General features: G+C 40.6%; 1 protein-coding gene and 1 pseudogene across 1 annotated transcript in view; one reads left to right on the top strand and one right to left on the bottom strand.

The window, feature by feature from the left end:
- The window catches only part of ST8SIA6 (ST8 alpha-N-acetyl-neuraminide alpha-2,8-sialyltransferase 6), a 151925-nt gene extending 132605 nt beyond the window's left edge, over window positions 1-19320 (top strand). Inside the window, exons 5-8 of the mRNA XM_023256403.2 lie at window positions 8024-8168; window positions 12121-12233; window positions 15731-15823; window positions 17453-19320. Of these exons, the coding sequence (XP_023112171.1) occupies window positions 8024-8168; window positions 12121-12233; window positions 15731-15823; window positions 17453-17927 (826 nt within the window). The 3' untranslated portion in view covers window positions 17928-19320. The remainder of the gene's footprint in view (window positions 1-8023; window positions 8169-12120; window positions 12234-15730; window positions 15824-17452) is intronic.
- LOC102900936 lies at window positions 791-7958 on the bottom strand (annotated as a pseudogene).
- Window positions 19321-19638: the final 318 nt, after the last annotated feature.

Below are 19638 nucleotides of genomic sequence, written 5' to 3'. Positions count from 1 at the left end.
TCATTTTGTTGCAATGTGGATAGCTTGAGAATTTTCCAGATCTGTAAGTCCTGCTTCTCCCTTGGTGAGTAGTTCGGTCTTCCAGTCATCTCTCTCTTCTTGCATGTTGTGATAAGCAGTCAAGAGGAACTAAGCTACTCCCTCAATATTTTGCTTAGAAATCTCCTCAGTTAAATATCCAGTTTGAGCACCTACCTTCCACAAAACTCTAGAGCCAAAACACAATTCAAAACCAAGTTCTTTGCCACTTTGTAACAAGGGTCAACTCTTCTCCATTGTCCTCTGATAATAACATGTCCCTCATTTCCATCTGAGACCTCATCAGAACGGCCGTTAGGTAGCATCCACGTATCTTCCAGTATTCTGCTTCTTACTCTGTAAGAAGATGGAATCTTTCTCTACAGAGCTCCTCTTTTCTTCCTGAGTTCTTAACAGAAACACCTTTAAAATTCTGTTCGTGGAAGTCTAGGCCTTTTCTAGCATGTGCCTAAAAACTCCCCCCATCATCCAGTTCAAAAGCCACTTGTACATTTTTTGGTACATATTTGTCACAGGAGCAGCCCACTTCTTTGTACCTGTATCTCTATTGGGGCTTTCTAGAGGAACAGAGTCAGTAGGATATATCTAGATAGATAGAGATGTGTTTTGAGGGATTGGCTCACACAGTTATGGAGGCTGAGAAGTCTCATTATCTGCCATCTGCAAGCTGGAGACACAGGAAAGCCGGTGGGAACCCAAACTGAAGGCCTGGAAGAAAAAGAAGCCAATGGTGAAGGTTCTAGTCCGAGTTTCAAGACCCAAGAAGTGGGGGAGAGGGTGTGGGCGTATGAGTTCTCATCTTCAGTCTGAAGGTCTGAGAACCAGGAGCACCGATGTCTGATGACAGGAGAAGACGGACACCCATGTCTGATGACAGGAGAAGATGGGCAGCCCAGCTCACGCAGGGAGCAGATTTGCCTTCTTCCATCTTTTGTTGTACTCGGGCCATCAACAGATTGGACGACGCCCACCTGTACTGGGCAGGGAGGGCAGTCTTCTTTACTCAGTCCAGCAGTTCAGATGCTCATCTCTTCTGGACACACCCTCACAGGCGGACCCAGAAATTGTGTTTTATCCGTATCTGGGCCTTGCCTTGGTCTAAACTCACACATCAAGTTAACCATCACGTGTAGGTAATACCAACAGTGTCCATGTTTTAAATGTTTCCTGCTCTTTTTATACAAGAAGGGAAAATTGTTCATTATTGTGAACATACCTGGCTGACTTTAGAGTCTCCAGAGACCAGAAGTGACTCTGTTTAGGAATGATGGGAAATGGGATAACAGAGATAAAATTCCATTTTGTTCTTTTTGCTCTTCGTACCTCAACTTTATACTGACACTGGCTACCACAGGGTCTCTACTGCATGGATGAGCTGGGAAGTGACAGCATGCATTTATAATTCTGCCACTGAATATAAAGCCTTACAAAGTCCCTTTGGCCAGCGAAGACAAGCTTCACAAATGAAATTTGAGATAATTATTCTGATATTTTTCCTGGGAGGTTATTATGAGGTGCTTCACATTGATTTTTGATAGTGATTTTTTTTTTTTAAGTGCAAAGGCAATAGCTAAACCAATTCTGGCATATCCATACAGTGGAATAGTACTCCAGCTATGAAAAAGAACAAGCTAGTGATACACACAGCCATGTAGATGGATTGTAAAAGCATTTATATACTGAGAGAAGGAAGTCTTATGCAAAAGCATATGCGCTATGTGATTCTGTTTATATGCATTCTAGAACTGGCAAACTAATCTTTTTCTTTTTTTTTTTTTTAACGTTTACTTATTTTTGAGAGAGAGAGAGAGAGAGAGACAGATTGCAAGCAGGGAAGGGGCAGAGAGAGAGGGAGACACAGAATCCAAAGCAGGCTCCGGGCTCTGACCTTGAGCTGTCAGCATTGAGCCCGACGCAGGGCTTGAACTCAGAAACTGTGAGATCATGACCTGAGCCAAAGTTGGATGCTCAACCAACTGCACCATCCAGGTGCCCCAGCAAACCAATCTTTGGCAAAAACTCTAATGACAAAAGTGCTTACCTGGAGGTGGGTAAGGGCTAGAGACAGGTTGGGAAGGGATATGAGGGAATTCTCTAGGGTGTAGATAAGAGTCTGTATTTTGATAGGGGTTGGGTTACAGGGGTGTGTACGTTTTTCAAAACTCATCAAATGTGCTTATGATTTTATTGTATGTAAAATTTACCCACAAATGTAAACAAAATAATGATATAAGTGTTGAGATCTTTAGCAGTGAAGTGTACCGATATCTGTATTTGACTTTGAATTGTGATAACTATAACAACAAAAATGGATTGATGAATACACAATAATAACGCAATAAGGCAAATGCAAAAGTGAATTATAGAATCTAGCTGGTAGTTATTCAGGTACTTCTTGGCCAATTCTTTGCATTTTCCTATAGGTTTGAAAATTTTATAATACAATGTTAAAAATTGAATTTCAGAAAAAACCTATTAATATAAAAAAACACAAAGCATGCAGTGGTTAGTGTTTTTGGTGAACAATATTCTTTTTTTTTTAATGTTTTATTTTATTTTTGAAGGAGAGGGAGACAAGGTGTGAATGGGCGAGGGGCAGAGAGAGAGGGAGATACAGAATCCTAAATGGGCTTCAGGCTCTGAGCTGTCAGCACAAGGCCTACATGGGGCTTGAACTCACAAACTGAGAGATCATGACCTGAGCTGAAGTCAGACGCTTAACCTACTGAGCCACCCAGGTGCCCCTACAATATTCTTTTAAGCACTGAATATTCTTAGAGAAGTTTAGCTACTTGTTAAAGGTAAATGATAATTTATTCTACTGTCTTTGCTCAAAATGCTGCATAAAAGAGACATTTAAAATAATAAACACATAAGAACTTTGATTTCACAATACGAGTTGTTATGAAGTTAAATTTATAATTAAAAACTACTTAAGATCATGTTTTTGACTACGCATCCTTTCATTTTTAATTTTTCTTTTTGTCAGTCTCCATGAACTATCTTTAAGACATGATAGGTTCTGAAATCCAAAGAGGGATAAGCCGGTGATAGAATTCGATTAAGAAGAATGTACTAGTTAAATGATATAGATGAACTGATAAGTATTGTTGAAAATATTGATTTTAGGGTACAAATCATATCACAGCACTGACTTTTTATACCCTGAGAATTACCGAAAATCAGAAAGACTGGAATATAATTCAACATGATCGTGACAGATTAGAGCATTGTATTTTTTCAGAAAGACAAAATTCAATAGGAACATGTACAAAAATATACCGTTCCATACCAAAAACCAACCAATGGGGAAGGACCAGTTATGAATCTAGGGTGTCAGCAGCGACCATAGTCAGCCCTTTTCACTGAATATTCACTGTCCTTGTGCTAGGATTGAATTCAGCTTTGTTATATATATTTTTCCTTTTCCAATTTTTTATTTACATTCTAGTTAACATGTAGTATAATATTAGTTTCAGTAGTAGGGCTTTGTGACTCATCACTTATATATAACACCCAGTGCTCATCACAAGTGCCCTCCGTAATCCCCATCACCCGTTTACCCCATCCCCTGCCCACCTCCTGTCCAGCAACCCTCAGTTTGTTCTCTGTCTTTTTTTTTTTTAATTTTTTTTTCAACATTTATTTATTTTTGGGACAGAGAGAGACAGAGCATGAACGGGGGAGGGGCAGAGAGAGAGGGAGACACAGAATCGGAAACAGGCTCCAGGCTCTGAGCCATCAGCCCAGAGCCCGACGCGGGGTTCTAACTCACGGACCACGAGATCGTGACCTGGCTGAAGTCGGACGCTTAACCGACTGCGCCACCCAGGCGCCCCTTGTTCTCTGTCTTAAGAGCCTGTTTGATACATATTTTTAAGTAATATGGAGAAATAAGTAAAGATTTAAAAAGGAACAAGATGACTAAAATAATGAAAAACTGGTCCTAGGAGGAAAATCTGAGAGAAAAGAGAAACTTCTCTGAAGGCTTCAAGATTGAAAAGGTTCAAGTTCTGCTTGATTTATTACCATTTTCAATTACATGAAGGGTTTTTATGGAGAGATCCTATGAAAACTAACAAGGGAAATGGATTGAAGTTAAGAGATAGTGGAGTTGTGCAAATGGGAGAATCCCTGGACTTCAAGGTTGATCAGACTCTGGAATAATTACCAGGTGATGCTGTGGACCCTGCATCCCTAGAAAATATGGAAGCAAAATAGAAATTCTGAGTGGATCTAGATTGACCTGCCAGAGGTCAGGGGAAAACTCAGATGATCCGTGAAAGGACCTGACTGGGCCTACGTTCTATTAATAATGTTTCGCTCCATGTAGGAGTTGTAAACACAGCTTGGTATTAAATTACATTTTTCTTGGGGTGCCTGGGTGGCTCAGTTGGTTACGCATCCAACTTCAGCTCAGGACAAGTTCTCACAGTCTGCGGGTTCGAGCCCCGCGTCAGACTCTGTGCTGACAGCTCGGAGCCTGGAGCCTGCTTCGGATTCTGTGTCTCCCTCTCTCTCTGCCCCTCCCCAGCTCACGCTCTGTCTCTCTTTGTCTCTCTCTGTCTCTCAAAAATGAATAAACATTTTAAAAAAATTTTTTAACATAAATAAATTACATTTTTCTAGGCTTTCTATAAGGACTGGCAACTTTAAGTTCACTTAGAAAGTCACTGTTACTTTACAACTGCGTGACTGTGGATAGCAATACTAAATTGTATGCTACAAATTTGCCAAAGGAGTAAATCTTAACTGTTCTCACCACAAAACAAGGCGGAGGGGGTAAGACAGCCATGTGAGGTGATGGGTAGGTAAGTTAGCTCGATTGTGGTGGGGACTGTCCCACAATGTACAAATATGTCAAAACATGAAGTCGTACACCTTGAATATAAATACTTTGTGTTTGTGAATTAAACCACTGAAGCCAGAAACAAATCACTGTATTGAATGATTCTTCCTTTCATTGGGCTTGTTTCCTAATAAATGACTACATGTTGCTTTGGTGACTGTAACACTGGTCTTAATGTACCTTCCGTACCTTAGAATTACTATGAAATAATTACTGTGCATCCTGTCATTTTCTCTTCAGTGTTACAATGTGATCCTTAGGCGTACATTTGTTTTTTTGTTTTGTTTTGTTTTATATTAAACTTTTTATTAAAACTGAGTCTTCATGATATATTTAAAAGGACATGTTCCACAAACAAATATTTGGACAAAAAATTTTCTATATATAATTATTGGCACATAAATTTAAAATAAAAACTAAGCTGGGGCGCCTGGGTGGCGCAGTCGGTTAAGCGTCCGACTTCAGCCAGGTCACGATCTCGCGGTCTGTGAGTTCGAGCCCCGCGTCGGGCTCTGGGCTGATGGCTCAGAGCCTGGAGCCTGTTTCTGATTCTGTGTCTCCCTCTCTCTCTGCCCCTCCCCCGTTCATGCTCTGTCTCTGTCCCAAAAATAAATAAACGTTGAAAAAAAATTTAAAAAAAAAAAATAAAAATAAAAATAAAAACTAAGCTAAATATTTATATATATATATTCATGTATATATATTCGTGTGTGTGTGTGTATATACATATATACATATATACATACATATATACATACACACACACACGAATATATATACATGAATATATATATATAAATATTTATATATATATATATATACACACACACACGAATATATATACATGAATATATATATATAAATATATATATATACACACACACACACACACACACACACGAGTGTATCCAATTCATTTCAGTGATCTGGAATACCTGAGTTTCAAGCTGTTGGTTTTCCAGATAGTGCTAAATGTTTTTCACCCACTTTATAAAGGACACAGTCCATCCAGAAAGAGTAACTTTGGTTAATAGATGCTGTCTCCCAAAGATAGCACAGAAGTCCTCAGTGGGATTCAGGTTTATCTTCAGAGGTTTCTTCCAAGTGGAGGTCAGTCTGTGATGCAAGGAAGGATTCCCGTGTAGCAAGGCACTGTTCATAATACTGGATATTCTCCTCAGCCATATCTGTAAATGCTGACTTGATATCATTTTGCATATTATGTCTCCATCTTTCCCAATCTGCTTTCAGGGCATTATTAGCGCATTCCGCTTTATCCTCAAGTTTTCCAGTCTCTTCTGTAAGCAGATCAGTATCTGCCTTTTTAAATTTTTTTTTTCCAACGTTTTTTATTTATTTTTGGGACAGAGAGAGACAGAGCATGAACGGGGGAGGGGCAGAGAGAGAGGGAGACACAGAATCGGAAACAGGCTCCAGGCTCTGAGCCATCAGCCCAGAGCCCGACGCGGGGCTCGAACTCACGGACCGCGAGATTGTGACCTGGCTGAAGTCGGACGCCCAACTGACTGCGCCGCCCAGGCGCCCCAGTATCTGCCTTTTTATAGGTCAAAGCTTCCTCTTTGGATCCAGTTCTGCTTGTATTTGGTCTCTCCTTTTCATAACACCCATTAACATTTCACTATAAAGTACATACTCATGTACTACAGGAAGCAGGGCCTCTGAGAGTCCAGACATCCGTTTTTCAGTGGCCTTTCAGCATTTGTCAACGCAGCTGGCAATCCCTTTTAGAGTATCAACCAGATCTTCTTCTGATGCCGACCACAGAATATGAATTGGGCCATATTCTTTCATCAGAACATTCCCTTTCTTCCTTGTAAGTTCTCTGAGATATTTTGTCTATCAAATTTATTTTCTGGCTAAAAACTTCACCAAAGTTATTCATCTCCGTGAACCCTTCTGGGCGGCTTTTTACGCCTCTCTTTGCAGCTCAACAGCTCTGACTGTCTGCCCCATCCTGCTGAGTAACCCAGGCCCTTGCTTCTCGTGAGAAGAGAGCTCCCAAGCTGGCACAGTAAGAAATACTTTGAAGTCTTCATTAAATGTTAGAGTTGGGTGATCAGCAATTCGGTTCAGGAACTTACGTAGCGCCTTCCTCCGTGTTTCAGTGAAGTCATCGTTAAAGCGCCCCACCATACCTTTCATGATAAACTTCTCAGGCAATGGTGGAATAATCAGAGTGGGATGTGCGTCCTCAAGTTTTCCTTTCAACCAAAGGAAATCTTTTTTTTTTTAATGTTTATTTACTTTTGAGACAGAGAGAGACAGAGCATGAACGGGGGAGGGTCAGAGAGAGAGAGGGAGACACAGAATCTGAAACAGGCTCCAGGCTCTGAGCTGTCAGCACAGAGCCCGACGCGGGGCTCGAACTCACGGACCGTGAGATCGTGACCTGAGCCGAAGTCAGACGCTTAACCGACTGAGCCATCCAGGCGCCCCACCAAAGGAAATCTTGATAACGTCTCCTAACTTCAAATTCGCTGGAGTCAAATTCCCCATGAGATGTCTTAGTAATAGTCCTGTAAGTAATGAAAGGTTCAACTGTGGTAACGTGGCTTTCGGGTTCATCAACCGTAATGAAAAGATCTTTCAAATCTGGCTCATCTTCAAAGTTGACTTGGATTATCATTGATAGAGGAGACGTTGGCATCATAGGGCTGAAGGAATTCATGTCCATCAATGAGGCATCCTTACTGAACACCTCCAGGTCGTCCTCGTCCTCGTCCAGATCCAGCACCTCGGCCTGGAGCAGGGTGGAGGAGTCGCTGCTGCCCAGGAGGGGGGCGCCGACCCCCAGGCTTTCCCCACCGGTGCCCCCAGCCGGGAGCTTAGGCGTACATTTGTATATGTGAACCGTTATGTCAACGAGTATTTTCTGCTGGTGAGAGGGTCCCTACCTGAATGTATGTTTTACATTCTTTGCCCTTTTTTCCGGCCAGGCCACCATTTCACCATCCAGGCCAGTTAGGACGCAATGAGATGAACATGTCGCTGTGAATGATGCCTCTTCTTCCTGAGAGTCACTATGGCAGAACCCTCTTGCATTTTCCATTGTAGCCTCTGTTTCCGGTTTTTTGATCTCATTCCTTGGTTCGCTTTTTTTCTTATCCTTTGCAGAGCAAAACTTGCCTCCTGTTGTGATGCTGCCCAAAACTTCATTGTTTCTCAGAATAACACTCCAGCTGGGACCAACATGAGTTACGAGGTGGAAAGCAAAAATGAAATCCTAATTAGAGAGAACATTTTTAACATGTTTCCAGTGGTGAGTAAGGGCTTGTTGTGGTTTATTTGTGTCACCATTCCAGGTGACTTTCCTCTTACTTTATGTTGTAACTTAGACAAATAGAGGGGTTAACTTAGAATTAAAATACCGTATGTGGTTTTGTTGTGTAAGATGTTTGTAGGGGTCCATTTTAAAAAGGCACTTTTGGGGGGCGCCTGGGTGGCTCAGTTGGTTGAGCGTCCGAGTCTTGATTTGAGCTCAGGTCATGATCCCAGAGTTGTGGGATCAAACCCCCCATTGGGCTCTGCACTGAGTGTGGAGCTTACTTGAGATTCTTTCTCTCTGTCTCTTTCTCTCTCTCTCTGACCCTCCCCTGCTCATACTCGCTCAGTCTCCCTAAAAAATAAATAAATAGAAAGGCAATTTTGAATGCAAGTTGCTCTGTGGGGAATGTATTTATATCTTACATGATAAGCTCTCCGAGTCCTTGAGTCCTCCATGACTCATCCTTGAATGAGATGAGGTATTTGGGCTTTGTGCACAGTAATTACTGGGGCTTGGGAAGAGGACCGTTTTTCACCTGGAATGAGATTCATCCAGTTGTCAGTTTTGGTGACTGAATCAATTCGTCCACAAAGAACTGTGGGTTTATGTGGCTAGTCTTTGGGAAGTAAATAGGTTAAGGATTTGCGGTCAACGATCATAACCTCACAAGACAGAGATTTCTGGGTAGTGTGTTCATTGATGTATCCCAAGCTCCAGAACATTTCCCAGTGCATATATATGCGTTCATTATGTATTCATTAAATAAACTAGTGAATAATGGCACAGTGTCATCGTAAGAGGAAACTTCTCCTTGAATATAAACCTGAACTTGGGGAAAATTTTTGTTCTGAAGAACATCCTGTTGCTCATAAACACACACTCTCGGGCATCTTTTCATGATTTGATTAAAAGCAGTTAAGCTAAGGCAATGTGGTCAAACATAGGATGACTTTACCTACTGTAGAATATTCAGTTCTTGCCATTAATTCCCTTTTGTTAGAACTTTGACCTCCTACAACTGATTTTTTGGTCATGCAAGTTGTTCCAGATTTTCTTTTGATATTATAATTCAAAGGAAGACGAATTTACTGGGAATGATTGAGAACTGAATAGCAAATGATAGAGAATAAATATTGCAAATTTTCTGGGAGGAAAGGGGGACCAAAAATAACTCAAAGCGTTCTAAAAATGCCCTCATGATCCATTGAAATTACCAATAATTAAAAAGATAATAAGTAAAGAATATTTCTATTCCTTATCAAGGACGGCCTGGGAGAGTTTCATAATGAGCAACTCTCACTAGTGTTTTCCTTGCTTTAGACTGACTAGAACAGAGAAGCAGCAGGTATTTTTTTTCTTTTTGCTTCTAATTGTCACCTTGAAAAGAATAACTTAACCGAAACTTGATAATTCTGTGTGCAATTAATAACAACAGCATCCATTTTCCAAATTTACACTGAGTTTTCAGAATTAGCGGGAGGGAATTCTGAAGTCAGTACAGTAAGGCTTGCAAAGCTAGGCCACTCCCTTTCCGTGGATGAGGCATGTGAGGGAGCTGACCTCCTCCTCACCCTGCTTCCCGCACACCCCCCCCCCCACCCCGTGCTCTCCTCTGCCACACTGCACTCTGGAACACTGTGGAACATGCAGCAAGAAGGTGACAATAGAGACTTTTGATGAATGTCGTGAAGTCATTTCCTCCAAACACTTTTGCTAAGTTATTTAAAAAGAAAACAAAGTTGGTTTTCAACCAGGGTGAGCAATGAGCAGGCATTGCTCAGCGTGGCACAAATTTTCCATTTTCTTGGGAGCTTTCTTTTAAGAACCATTGGAGTTTGTAATTCATGTGAACGCGTGCCGAACGTGAGATCCCAAAGCATATGGGCTTTTTCACCCAGTTGACCGAGAAGCCAGAGAAAAACATTGTTTCGCGTGCTTAATTGGAGATGATGTTTCCTTCAGTAATCTTTTCTGTTGTACCATTTAGAGAATATTTGCATTCTACCCAGTGTATGGAATTCAGAATTTATTGTGGTCGTGTTGAGTAAACACGGTTGGAAGACACCTTGAGCTAGCAGTGCAGTGAACTTCAAATACCCTGAGGTATTTGGGAACCATTAATTTAAGAGCCAGGTACCGCTGGGCGTTGCAGATACAAAGAGGAATCGGATACATAATTAAATTAACATTTTATTCATTGAATATGAGAAGCTGTGTAATGTGTTGTGAATGACAGCATGGACTCTTTCAAGGGTTTGAATCCCACCTCTCGCACCTGCTAGCTGTTACTTAAACCCATGCCTTTATTTCCTGTCTGTAAAACGCTGAGGTTGTTGTTTGGATTACATGCATTAATAAGTTTTGCACTTGGATCAGTGTCTCTTGTATAATATGCACCATGTGATTTTTAGTTGCTAGAGACAAACCTAGTACCAAACTAGGGTTTTCTTCGCTTGTTTGGCATCCCCCAGGTAGAGCGTCAGGAGCACATCACAGTCATAAGGATTCGTGGGTTACTTTGGGCTTCTGAGAACCCCATTGGCCCTGAGGTGTTGCCATTGGTACTGGCAAACTGTTTTTGGGAAGTAGGGTGCCCTGATTTGTAGCGTTGGCCGATTTTGGTGGTGTAAGTATCCCCACTGTGGCTGATTTAAATTTACCAATGTTTATTATTATTATTATTATTACTATTACTATTATTATTGTTTTATTTCTTTTATAAAGTAAGAGCGCCTGAGCAGGGGAGATGATCAGAGGGAGAGAGAGAGAGAATCTTAAGCTCCTCCACATTCTTGAAGACTGACACGGGACGGGGTTCAATACCGCAACCCTGGGATCATGACCTGAGTCGAAATCAAGAATTGGACGCTCAACCGACTAAGCCACCCAGGCCCCCCATATTTACCCGTGGTTTAACAACAGTGCACACACTTCCTGAATATTTACCAGTTGGCTCCCACCCGCTGGTACAGGTGCACCCCAGCACAAGGCTGGAGGCTGCACGAGGGCAGGCCATTGAGCCAGCCCGCACTTACGGTAAAATCACCGTGTCCATTGCATTGTGCGAGGTCTGAGGTGACAGAAGAGGGAAAGCTAAACGTCAGAAACACCCTCTGTGCCCTTGAAGACCTCCACCTGAATTCTGAAGGCAAAACTGGTAAACGAGGACCATGTGTCTGAGCTGCCATCCTTCGTGCTGCCCAAGGTCACATCGTTCTTTCAGGGAGAGTGACCAGGAAGGGGAAAGCGTGCTGTTGGCTCGAGAAGTTAGGTTTCCGACTGGGAAGGATATGGTAAAAGGGGGACGTCTTTGGAGTCGGCGAGTCCGGTCCTTGGAGGAAATATAAAAGATTCAGGCCTTGGAAATTAATTTGAAATATGTCACCACAGAGTCAGTAGGGCCTCCCTAAAGAACCGCGGCTGGTCATTTGCGGAGAGATGGCAGGCATCAATCTTATGTCAGCACTGAGCCTGAAGGTCTAACTATTTAAGAAGCACGGGAAACTTCCGCTAAATTAGCTATTAATTTTATGCCCGAGAATAGAGGATTTAATGATACTTTCTAATTGCTTTATTTCCTCCATTTTGCTGAAAATGTTCCTGTTTGTTGGAAAGGCCCAATGCGGGATTTTGCCATTCTGATGTTATTTACTTAATTACGTGGTGTAAAATACAGTAAGTTATATTTTATGAGCAAATGTATTATATTTTATATTACTACATTATATGGTATTCGATACACTGTCTGTTCCTCTCAAGAGAAATGAGAGGTATAGTATAAGTTTACAGCATATTTTATTATAAGTCATAGTTGATCAGCATTGCTACTTCTGCTTTTTTTCCTCGCTTTTTTTCTTTCCTTAGCACGTCTAAATATTAAGCTGCTGGAATTAAGCGGTGATGGTTATGGTTCTGAAACTAAAGATATTTCACTTTCTCCTGATAGTCTCAGCCTTTTATGGAGCACCCTTATAATCGGTGTGCCGTGGTTGGAAACGGGGGGATTCTGAATAAGTCTCTTTGTGGAGCCGAAATAGACAAATCCGACTTCGTTTTTAGGTAAGACCTGTCAAATTGGTTCCTTTGAAACCAAACATCAGTTGGATATTTTAAAAGGATAGTGTAAAGGTACTCCGTGTAAATTTTGACCTTTGAGCTGTGTTGCTTAAGTCTACAAATGACGTAGATGGCCTTTCCTGAAGTGTGAAATGGATCACGGGTTCCTCAGCATGTTAATACCAGAAGGATAAAACTGTGCTGTGGCCGCTTTGCAGAAACTCATGAGATCATGGTGAAAAAGGATCTTCACTGCAGGACTTCTCAGAGCCTTCAGTGTCGTAAGGATGCCATGGCTCCCTGAGAAGGACTCTGGAGAACAATATTTCCCAGGTTCACCTGAAAAAAAAAAAAGACTATATATATATATATATGTGTGTGTGTGTGTGTGTGTGTGTGTGTGTGTGTGTGTGTGTGTGTGTGTATATATGTGTGTGTGTATATATATATATATATATATATATATATATATATACACACACACACACATACACACACACACATACACAGATATAATTATGGTTTATATATATTTAAAAAAATATTTTTTAACAGAGCATTTCGAGAGTTTTGTTCTCAGATAAAACTTAAGGAAAGGCTGACCTGCACCCTATCGCCATGCTACATCATTGTTTATTTAGTTCTCTGGCTTGAAATTAAAAAAAAACAAAAAACAAGAAATTGTGGGGCTTCTAGATTCTGGTCTTTTAAAGTGTTGGTGTCTCAATACCTGCTAGCTTGCAAAAACAGAAGCAAAAGTGGTTTCTCTGTGTGCCTGTGCTAACAAGCCAAGCTACAGAGTTTCTGCGCTTTCAGAATTCGACGGAAAGGTGATTCATCCCTGTGAGGATGGATTTCAATTGAAATGCACCTTTTTAAAAAGTGAGTCGAAATCTGTTTCTTCCTATTGCAGAGGTACTGATTTCATACATCAGAGGACATCCTTTCATCTTTATTGATTTCAGGCTGCCCTTTTTAGCAACTGAAAAGGAAGATTTTCAGTCGGTAGCTCCCCACCCCCAACCCACTGCCTCACTTTAATCTCATTTAAAGTTTTTATGCTGAAGGTAATGACAGACCAATAGATTTGACACTCCAGCAGGTCACTGAATGTGCTCCTCACGATTAGTGTTAAAATGACCAATACCTGAAGGATTTAGCCATTTTGAAAAAGCCATAATAAAGATACATAATTCTTCTTGTGCTAGACTTTGTATAGACTTAAAATTCCCAAAACATCTGTGGGGACGTTTATGCCTAATGTTCATTTTACCTTATAGCAGATACAGGAAATACAGATTTAGACTTAAAAATACAAGCAGGGGCACCTGGGTGGCTCAGTGGCTTGGGCATCTGACTTCAGCTCAGGTCATGATCTCACAGTCTGTGAGTTCGAGCCCCGCGTCGGGCTCTGTGCTGACAGCTCAGAGCCTGGAGCCTGCCTCGGATTCTGTGTCTCCCTCTCTCTCTGCTCCTCCCCCGCTCATGCTCTGTCTCTCTCTATCTCAAAAATAAATAAAAACATTAAAAACAAATACAAAGAACTCAACAACTTCTTTATTTATAACTCTATAGCTGCTTCGGATCCTGTGTCTCCCTCTTTCTCTCTGCCCCTCCCCTGTTTGCTCTCGGTCTCTCTCTCGCTCTCAAAAATAAACATCAAAAAAATTATAACTCTACAGTAGGTGTGTACATTTCTAGAGTCTGCATTTGCTGAGGCTCAGATATGTTGCTGATGTTTAGTTCCCTGTGAAGTTAGCCTCCCAGACTGAAAGTCCAAATGAGGGTTTCAGTGTCGTCAGAGTCATTAAAATTTATTTAAATTTGAAGCCTGACCAGATTTGGGCAATAAGTGTCCAGAGTTTTATAAAAACAACCTAGAAACTGCTTATTATTCATTTCTTCCTTTCAAGAGACTGGGCGCTCCCAGTTAAGTATGTAAGGAACAAAAAGAGGGCTGATGAATGGTTTTACCAACTACTGTATATGTAGTTTGCCTTGGAGTTTCCTATGACACTATATTGGAAATCACCTTTGGTTTTCAAAAGAGTATGAGACTGTTTTAGAAAATAGATTTGTGGGGCGCCTGGGTGGCTCAGTCGGTTGAGCGTCCAACTTCGGCTCAGGTCATGATCTCACGGTTCGTGAGTTCAAGCCCTGCGTTGGGCTCTGGGCTGACAGCTCAGAGCCTGGAGCCTGTTTCGGATTCTGTGTCTCCCTCTCTCTCTGACCCTCCCCTGCTCATGGTCTGTTTCTCTCTCTGTCAAAAATAAATAAAACATTAAAAGAATATTTTTTTTTAGAGAAAGTAGATTTGTTACTACAGGATGTCCATTAATGAAGGCATTTCTGTGGACTATTATCTGTGATTAATATTTATTTTTCCCAAGGTGCCATATTTAATTATTTTCTGGTATATCTTTTTTATTTTTTTATCAATGAGAGATGCACATGGTTCATTTGATTTTATGTTTCATAGAGTGTGGAATACTATTTCAACCTCAGTCACTGCAGAACACATGAACTTTAAACAGCTTTCCTTAGGAAGCACTCAAATATGCTTCCTTTGTGTGTATAGCTTTAAAGAAATGGTCTACTTGAAATTCTATAAGCAATACTTGGGGAGTCATAACCAACCGTCTCTTTTTTGTGAAAGGAATATAATTACTCAAAATTACAATTCTTAATTTGTTTTGAGTACTAAAGACAAATTAGTACTCAAAAGAGGAAGAGAACATTTAGATGAAAACATCATTATAGGAACATTAGGGTTTTATTTATTAACAGCATAATTTGGTACAAGAAAAACTATCCATATGGGAATCAGGAGATTTTGATTTTTTTTAATACAGTGTTTGCTTCTGGCAGACTGTAACCTTAGTCCCAATGCCTCAATTTTTTTAAATCTGTAAATTGGCGATCATACCACAATGGGAATATAATCAATAGAAATAATAATTTTAATAACAGGATTATGAACTCTTCAGAAGCTTGGCAAGGTAATTGTCATTTCTCATTTGATAGGTATAAGGGTCTTAATATTGAAAACATTTATCAAGTTTGTATATTTCATACACGGTTGAAATGCCAGTTAAGAGTTCAGTACGAGGGTGCCTGGGCGGCTCGGTGGGTCAAGCATCTGACTTCCGCTCAGGTCCTAATCTCATGGTTCATGTTCAAGCCCTACATCAGGCTCTGAGCTGAGCTGTGCTGACAGCTCAGAGCCTGGAGCCTGCTTTGGATTCTATGTCTCTGTCTCTCTCTGCCCCTCTCCTGCTCGTAGTCTGTCTCTCTCTCAAAAATAAATAAGCGTTAAAAATATTTTTTTAATTAAAAAGAAAGAGTTCAGTACTTATTAAATAGTTTTAAATGGAAATCGGACCAATTCAGAACCCCTTGATAGGAACAGTTTTCTCCAGTAAAGTGACAGTGATCATATGTGTACGTGTGCTTTTTTTATAAGTCGTATTTTGAAAATACTTTTTTTTTTCAAATTTCAGGTGTAACCTCCCCCCAATTACAGGAAATGTTAGTAAAGACGTTGGCAGTAAAACCAATGTTGTGACTGTAAATCCCAGTATCATAAAACTAAAGTAAGTACCTCCAAGTTACACAACTGTTTGAGAACATTCGTTTCATCGTCGAACACATTTCTTTGTTGCTGAAAAACACTACTCTTGTTGCTGAAACTGACCTGCAATATGGCTGGAATGACTTTTGGGGAAAAGATAGAAGAATATATTCATAATTTTGTACTTTTTCTCAAGGTTATACCTCATAAGAGGTATGACCAGTTGTACTTTTTTTTTAAGGAAATCATTTTACTTTATTTTAAAGATGTTACTTTATTTTTTAAGTAATTTCTACACTCAGTGTGGTGCTTGAACTTACAACCCCCGAGATCAAGAGTCACATGCTCGACTGACTGAGGCAGCCGGGTGCCCTGACCAATTGTACTTCTAATGTCATAAGCTGAACCTTACTAATCAAATGCAAACTCATTTATCTCTTCGTCTTTTGTAACAATAGTAAAGTTACTTTTGAGAATTTTCTTTCAGAGTTTTAGCGTTACTCTTAAGAGCAGTTTCTTGATAAAGAGTTTAGAAACTTCAGAGAGTAAGCCTTGGGAGAACCTGCCCCCCCCCCCAAAAAAAACAGTTTTTACTTCAGATAGTTTATTAACAAAAAATAATTCCTTTATTTCATTTTTTGCAGCAGAACTACTATAAAATGTTGCTGGTTGATAAAAATCCCATACATAGTTTGGCTTCATTGTTTTCATCAAAATTGACCAATAATCATTATTAATAAAATACACAATAGAAATATATATTCAGAGAGTTCTAGTATATCTTAAAATAATATAAAATATTGTACCTGTATCCCAAAAGTTTATTTTTTAAACACAATCACACAGATTAGTATATTTACAAAGGTATTCTTTAAATCACACATACAGAGCTATCACGATACATGGGATAAATTTGACGTGTGGTGTGTGTGTATGGATATAGATATTTTAAGTTCTTCAGAGGAAACTTGTATGATCACATGCACAGAAAGATGCACAAATAACAGGTGTACAGCTCAGTGACTTTTTTTTAATGTGTAGACATTTCAAGAGTGTACTGTTTGAGAAAACATCAATCATTATTAATTTAGAAGTATTTGTGTATCAAAAAGCAACCTTAGAGAAAGAAATTACTGAGTTGGGAACTAAAATAACGTAAGAAATGTGTGGTCCAGTGGGGATATAGCCCGGTAAGAAGATATAAATGGGGGGCACTTAGGTGGCTCAGTTGGTTAAGCATCTGACTTCAGCTCAGGTCATGATCTCACAGTCCGTGAGTTCGAGCCCCACTTCGGGCTCTGGGCTGACAGCTCAGAGCCTGGAACCTGCTTCCGATTCTGTGTCTCCCTTTCTCTGCCCCTTCCCCGCTCACGCGCTGTTTCTCTCTGTCTCTCAAAAATAAATAAGCATTAAAAAAAAAAAAGAAAGAAAATATAAATGAAGGCTTACAGATACCTCAAAAGAGCAGTGAAGACCTACCCCTTGATATTTATAGGATGCTTCCTTGTACTTGAGTCCATTGTTTGTCTCTTAAAAGTGGTTCAGTTGCTTGGCCAGTGGTCAATCCAGCCTTATGTAACCCAAACTGCTACTTTGATCATAATGATGATGGTGGTGGTTTTTTGCTTTTGTTTTTGTTTTAATCTGGCAGGTACGGGAACTTAAAGAAAAAGAAAGAAATATTTCTGGAGGATATTGCAACCTACGGAGACGCATTCCTTCTTCTGCCAGCGTTTTCTTTCAGGGCCAACACCATTGCCTCTTTTAAAGTGTATAACACGCTCAAAGAGGCTAACGCAAGACAAAAGGTTCTCTTTTTCCATCCCAAGTACCTGAGAAATCTCGCCCTCTTCTGGAGAACTGAAGGTGTGACAGAGTTTCGCCTGTCCTCTGGCCTGATGGTCACAAGTGTGGCCGTGGAGCTGTGTGAGCACGTGAAGCTGTATGGCTTTTGGCCCTTCTCTAGAACGGTAAAAGACACACCCGTCAGCCATCACTACTACGACAACAACCTCCCTAAACGCGGTTTCCATGAGATGCCCAAAGAATATAGACAAATTCTCCAACTTCACTTGAAGGGAATCCTCAAATTGCAATTTAGCAAATGTGAAATCGCCCAAGCATAGTATCTTAAGGTGGGGGTGGTTTTGATACAACGCGGTGGGTGAGTGACAGTGTTTCCCCACAGGAAAAGCCGTGGTTGTAGGGAGAAGAGAAAGAGCCCTGAAACCTGGTTTGATCAGAGCTCCCCGCTAAGCTTGCGTCCTCAGCAGCTCATGAACTTGTTCGGATTCGCAGTTTCCCTCCCTGTGAAATGGGGACCGTGATAATCTAACTCGCTTCAGGCAAACGTGGTAATCTGTGAAAACTCTTGGCAAAGGATTTGGCCTGATGAGGTAGGGACTCCCCGAATTTTTCCTTGTTGGTATCTATCGTAGCCGTTTCCACTCTCACCAGACCGATAATAAAAGGCGGGCGGTCTTGAGGACCCTTCCTGGAGAGAACAGCTGTGAAATGCCAGCGTTCGCTGGGGCTCTTTCCTCAGCACACCTCTCTATTATGGGTCATATCCTTCTCGTCCTTCTTCCTGTCTTCGAAGAGTGCATATAAGGACTTACAGCAAACCCTTGATTCTTCAGGAATCAAATCCTTCCCTTTGGGTGATAATGTGCCTGCTTCTGATTACCTTCACGAATTGTGTCGTTAGCTGCAACGGTGTGTTGGTTGGACTTAGGCCAATGTTTTTCCTCCTTTGTCTACATTTCGAAGTCACTCTTTATAATTTATATTAAATTATGATTTTACTCTTAAGCATTTTCCTTTTCCACTGAGAACCTATTTCAAGAGCATGAGGAGTTACAGTACCCGGTTTTTCTTACCTGTGTTCTTATCTGTGGGGTCACACATTCAATTTGGTTGTTGTTGTTGTTTTTTTTTTAATTATCAAACCGCTACTTCATGCCAGACCCTGTAACAGGCTGTGTCTGTGAGAGGGACATAAAGACCAAGCCCTTCAGGAAGAAATGGACACGTGTATGACCAACTTTAATACGGTATAATAAATGTTATTACGACAGCTATGAGTAAAGTACTGTGAGGAAACAGAGGTAGGAGTAAATAAGTCTATTTCAGTGGAATCTGTTTCAGAGAAGAGGTCATTTCTGAGTGAAGCCCAGAAAATGAGTAAGGTGTTAACAAATGAAGAAGATTCCAGGTAGAGGGAATGTGATGGGGAAAAAAGCTGTCCCCTTGATTCTGATTCACGCAAATGAGGATATTTGAAGGTAAATCATGGTCTTTGCCCCAAAAACTGTCACTTAAAGGGAGGTTATAGTGCATGGGAATGATGGCTTGGTCCCACCTCTGTGAAATGGCAGTGATAGTGACCTGATTGATTTCATCGGCAAGCTGTAAGGATTAAAATACACGAAAACTTAATTCTCACAAGGAAAGGTGTATATTCACATGAGAAGTAAGACTAATAATTCAAACATCAAATAAAGCTTCAGTGATATCAAATATTGCCATTTTTATACCAGTCCCTTACGTGATGACGATACCTGTTAACATAGGTCATCCCTGCATCGGCTGCATAAGTTATTTGACTGAACTGAGTAGCTGTGTTTATACTTTCCCCCGCTTGTCTGGCTTGTCTTTGTACCGTTGCAAGGAGGGCGGAAATAGGAGTGGAGCAGACTGGCAGCGTGCTGAATTAATTACAAATACAATTCTGAATTCTTACCGTAGCCAGACTGCTGTTTTACTAAAGGTTCCCTTTTAAGAACACTCTGCTGTCAGCTGCTCATTTTGGTAAAGTACCTCTTCCATTTCATTGTG

The sequence above is a fragment of the Felis catus genome, chromosome B4, assembly GCF_018350175.1.
Source record: "Felis catus isolate Fca126 chromosome B4, F.catus_Fca126_mat1.0, whole genome shotgun sequence".
NCBI classification, from domain to species: domain Eukaryota; kingdom Metazoa; phylum Chordata; class Mammalia; order Carnivora; family Felidae; genus Felis; species Felis catus.
The sequence above is the reverse complement of the archived record's forward strand: the minus strand, read 5'-3'. Positions and strand labels throughout refer to the sequence as shown.